We start from the raw sequence: 4258 nt of genomic DNA, 5'->3' as shown, positions 1-4258 counted from the left end.
CATGCAAGAAAAGTTGCCTTTTACACGCTGCTGAAACGCTGCTTTTCCAAAGCAACTTACCCCATTTTCCCTCCCTCAGCTGAACCCAGCCTAATCGCCTCCTTCCAGCCAGTCCCTCAAGAGACGCTGGCGTTGCTGCCAAGATGGCACTTTGCCCACGCTCTCATCCAGAAAACGGTTGCAGGTGTAAAGCTGGGCTCGGTGACACCCAGCGACAAGGGGGTGCTGCATCCTTCCCTTCCTTCGCAGAGCCAGAGTACAGATGCGTGGCGGGGCTCAAGGAGGTTGGCTGCCTGCCGCAGCTGCAGATGGATCCCTCATCCTCTGTATCTTGCTAGTTTCTTTCTTTACAAGGATGATCTCTGAGATAAGTTTGCCCATGTGGTTTTCTGTGATGATCATTGGATGACAAGAAAAGAAAAAGAAGAGAAAAGGGGCCTTTGACAGACACATTTGGTTGATACATTATTGCTGTTGATAAATCTTAGCAAAATACAAATATGTGTTGCTATTCCTCTTGTGGGTGCTGGTTTCAGTTTTTGGAAGCAGTAGAAAGATTAACTGTAGAAAAAAGAATTCCCTGGCAGCCTTTTTCAGCTCTTTCGTTGGAAGAAAATGGTGACAATTATAAAATTTCAGAACTGATTTTGAGCAACAGTGGTGTGTCATTGGCATCCCTTCTCAGGAAGTTCACCTAGTCATCTTGAAATAGTGCCTGGATTCAAATGACTTGTCATCATTACCTGTTTCGCACTGATTAGCTGATAATTTTCTGCATAACTCATGTCTGGGAGGAAGAAAGGAGCTTACTGAGTCCTTTAGAAGTTCAGGTGAGCCTTACAATGACTCATGCAATGACTGAAGGTGCATGTTCCTGTTTCACCAAGTATTGGGTAAACTTGAATTGTTGGTGTCATTTTTTTGTGCAATTAGGGAAGTACGACAAGGAGTGAAAAAGCAGCAGGTAGCAAATGTTTTTATGTCTGTCCTGGAAAAACAGGGAGGGAAGCTAAGGAGTCTTTGTGTGGTCAGCAGTGCTGGGTATGAAGTGGCTCATTAATATCTTGTCCTACTAAGTTGAAGAAATGTCTGAAGAGGAGAATAACCTGATGTGTCAAAAATATCTTCCTCAATCAGATTAGTAATTTTGATTAATTCCTGAATTCCTGTGAAAAATAAGCAGAGTACTTGCAAAATGAACTTACACCCTGTCCCACTCCCTGCTGATTTCTTTTGAGCTTTGACTAGACAGGAAGAGGACAACTTGGCACCAGCTTACCATGGCAAATTTGTTGATTTATAAGGACTGAAATCTCTGTGACACTTTTTCTCCCTATAGTCTGGAGATGAAATGGAAGGACTCAAGAATGCAAAACTCGAGTACTAATGAAAGTGACAAATAATAAATTTTATATAGGTACAGAAGAATTGATATTCATCACTTAAACTACAGTAACCTTGGAAAGATAACCTAGCTGGTGGAAACACAGAGCTCCCAGATTTTCAGCGATATATTACATTGCAGTTTTTAGATACAGATGCTAGAGGAAGCACTGAAAATGAAGTAAAAAATGGGGTGGGAAAGGAAGAAATGGCTTACAGAGGGCTGCTTTCCTTTTCAGCTGACATACAGAAAGCATCGTAATGACAGGGAAGAACGTACAAAGAGTGCAACTTGATTAAGCGTGAGACCTCTGATGTTGCAGGCTCGGGTTGAGTTTCTGCTCATCTGCGGCATCTGGCCCGTTTGCTGGCCCCTGAATGCAAAGCTTGGGTGATTCCTAGCAGGAGTTAGAGCTTCCCCTCTTAGACTTTGCTCTTTAATTATCCAGAATAGGACAAATCAATGTCTTCAAAGACCAGCACTACCTGATTATTTCCATCCTTATAATCTTCAGATTGCCCTGGAGCATTCTGCTGTCTCCTAGATCTAGGTAACAATTTTGATCTGATTTCCCATGCTTTTGCTCACTGGGCGCTGAATATTTTTGTGTCCGTCTGTTCACAAGCTGGAGCTAGAAGTGCACATGTGAAGTTACAGCTCAGATCTCATTTGTACGGAAGGAAGTCTGTCACAGTTTTCTCTGCTACTTTATGTAAAGCATTAAAACCTAACGCTAGTTCCTGGACACTGAACTTTTTTTGGTCCAGAGAGCCTGGCTTGAGCTTACGTTTTATAGGTATAACTAATGGAAACCAGTCCCTCCATGATGCCGTGTTTGGTTCTGGTTACCTCCAAGGAGAGGAAGGGATGGCATGAAAAATCTGAGCATTAAAAAACCAAAAAGCCCTACCAGAAGTACATTTTCATAGTACCACTTGCTGTTTGCTTTTTTATAGGTCAGACTAATTTGAAATGCATAGGCAAATCTTTTGGGTTCCCTCCTACTCCTGCTTCCTATTGTGAAGGTAAAAATTCCATTTTATGGAAGTTGATTAGTTACTTGTCAGTATTTTTAGCAAGGCTGTGCCTGAATGAAGTTTAAATCACAGCACAGGTGAATGCAGCTTGATGGGAGCCACGTACCTTGAAACGCAGCCCTATCTAGTTCAGCTGGGATCAACTATAATTCTCTGCTCATTAAACCATTTCATTCTGATAAAATACATTAAATGAAAAAGTTTTTAGAAAAAAAGAAAAAAAGGAAGACGTCACAACATTATCCCTGCCAAAAAAGCCCTCTGTTAATTACAGGGTTTTTCTTTCAAAGGAACATCCGTGTCTGTTCATATGCATCAACCACACTAACTAGGAAATGTATTTCAGAAAAAATAATATGTAAAAAATAATAATAGGTATTTCTGATTAGTTATGGCTGCTGAAAAGATTTACTTATTCTTCAAAGAGTTTAAATAAATATCTGACATGTATAAGCTAAAATAATTTTTATTGGTATAAAAATGTTTTGCAAATTTTCATTTTGACTTTGAGCTGAGAAAACAGTTATCAAATTTTATTGATATATGCTTATTTATTTTGCAAACATTTGTGAATTTCCTTGTGCTTCACTTCCACCTTTGTATTAGGAATAATATTTTACACGCTGTGAAATATTTTACTGTAGTGAGGATAATTTCATTACTAATTGTCAGGTACTCTCATTATTATAACTATGAGGTCCATAAAAATGCCTATTAAAAATACAAAAACAATATGAGATCCCCCTCCTCCAAGCAAATGACTCATGCAGGCACACTCATCAACTAAGATAATATATTAACTAGTTGCACCCTTGCTGAGTACCATCTATTTTCTCACTGACTCATCCTTTTTAGCTACACATGTAGCTAATTCTTAATTATCTATCATCTAATTATCTCTTAGCTAATCTTGTATTTAATCCTCTTTTGAACTTCAAAAAGTATCTCGGTTTTGGATCCACATGCAAGTCTCTAGCTTCTTCTAACGGGAATGTTGAGTCGGATTTTAAGGCTGAAGTCTTGGCCCATCTCACTGGGCTGCGTGAAAATCATTCATTCAAAAGACCAACAGTCTTGTGCAGGACTGGCCTTTGGTCATGGCATGCTTAGATAACAGGCTTCTCTGTCAACCGCTGCAACCATATTCACCTTTATGAATGCTCCAACTTCCAGCTTTGTCTCCAGGATCCGCCTGTCTCTAACTTGATCTGCATAGACCCTAATTTTTCCACCTTGCCTTTATTAAACTTGGAACTGAAAAATGTGGTATTTGCCCATTAGATCTCTTACAATAAACAACTTGTTCATTCTCATTACCCTGGCATGAAAATCCAATGAGGATGACCAAGAGAGGATCTTGGTGCTCTTATGAACTGCCTTGATTGCATGCTACAGGCACAGCATGCTCTCTCATATCTGAGTGCTGGTAATCTCAGACACAAGAATACTAGAAATAATCTAATGTCTGTAACAGGGAATAAGAGGGAAGGATGCATTTTATGTAAATTTAATCAGAAAGTCCTGAAGTGGTTTGGAAAGTTGGCAGAATATAATATACCTGAAGACTCTTGCGTTGCAGAGGTGTCGTTGATTGGTTGGGTTTTGCGCAGCACAGTGCATGTTAATGGCGCAGAGGGCTCTTCTTAGGGCACTAGAAACGCTGCGGTGGGCTCATGGGTAGGTTTAGCACATGTTAAGCTATACGGTGAAATTGGATACTTAAAATGAAAAAAGTTGATCACACCCTCAAGAGCTCCACAGCCTGTTTGTGTGCCATAGCCCATCCTGGCGTGGGAATTAGGTGTAGTGAGACAGTTCTCCAAAAGCTTAAAATCCT

At 40.1% G+C, this 4258-nt stretch overlaps 1 protein-coding gene across 1 annotated transcript in view; it reads left to right on the top strand.

Annotated features, from left to right (window-relative positions):
* LOC104168936 (cadherin-4-like) overlaps positions 1-834 on the top strand; it is a 16778-nt gene extending 15944 nt beyond the window's left edge. The window contains exon 3 of the mRNA XM_009709710.1: positions 537-834. Within this exon, the coding sequence (XP_009708012.1) occupies positions 537-698 (162 nt within the window). The 3' untranslated portion in view covers positions 699-834. The remainder of the gene's footprint in view (positions 1-536) is intronic.
* Positions 835-4258: the final 3424 nt, after the last annotated feature.

The sequence above is a fragment of the Cariama cristata genome, unplaced genomic scaffold (assembly GCF_000690535.1).
Source record: "Cariama cristata isolate BGI_N322 unplaced genomic scaffold, ASM69053v1 scaffold44041, whole genome shotgun sequence".
Lineage (NCBI taxonomy): Eukaryota > Metazoa > Chordata > Aves > Cariamiformes > Cariamidae > Cariama > Cariama cristata.
The sequence above is the reverse complement of the archived record's forward strand: the minus strand, read 5'-3'. Positions and strand labels throughout refer to the sequence as shown.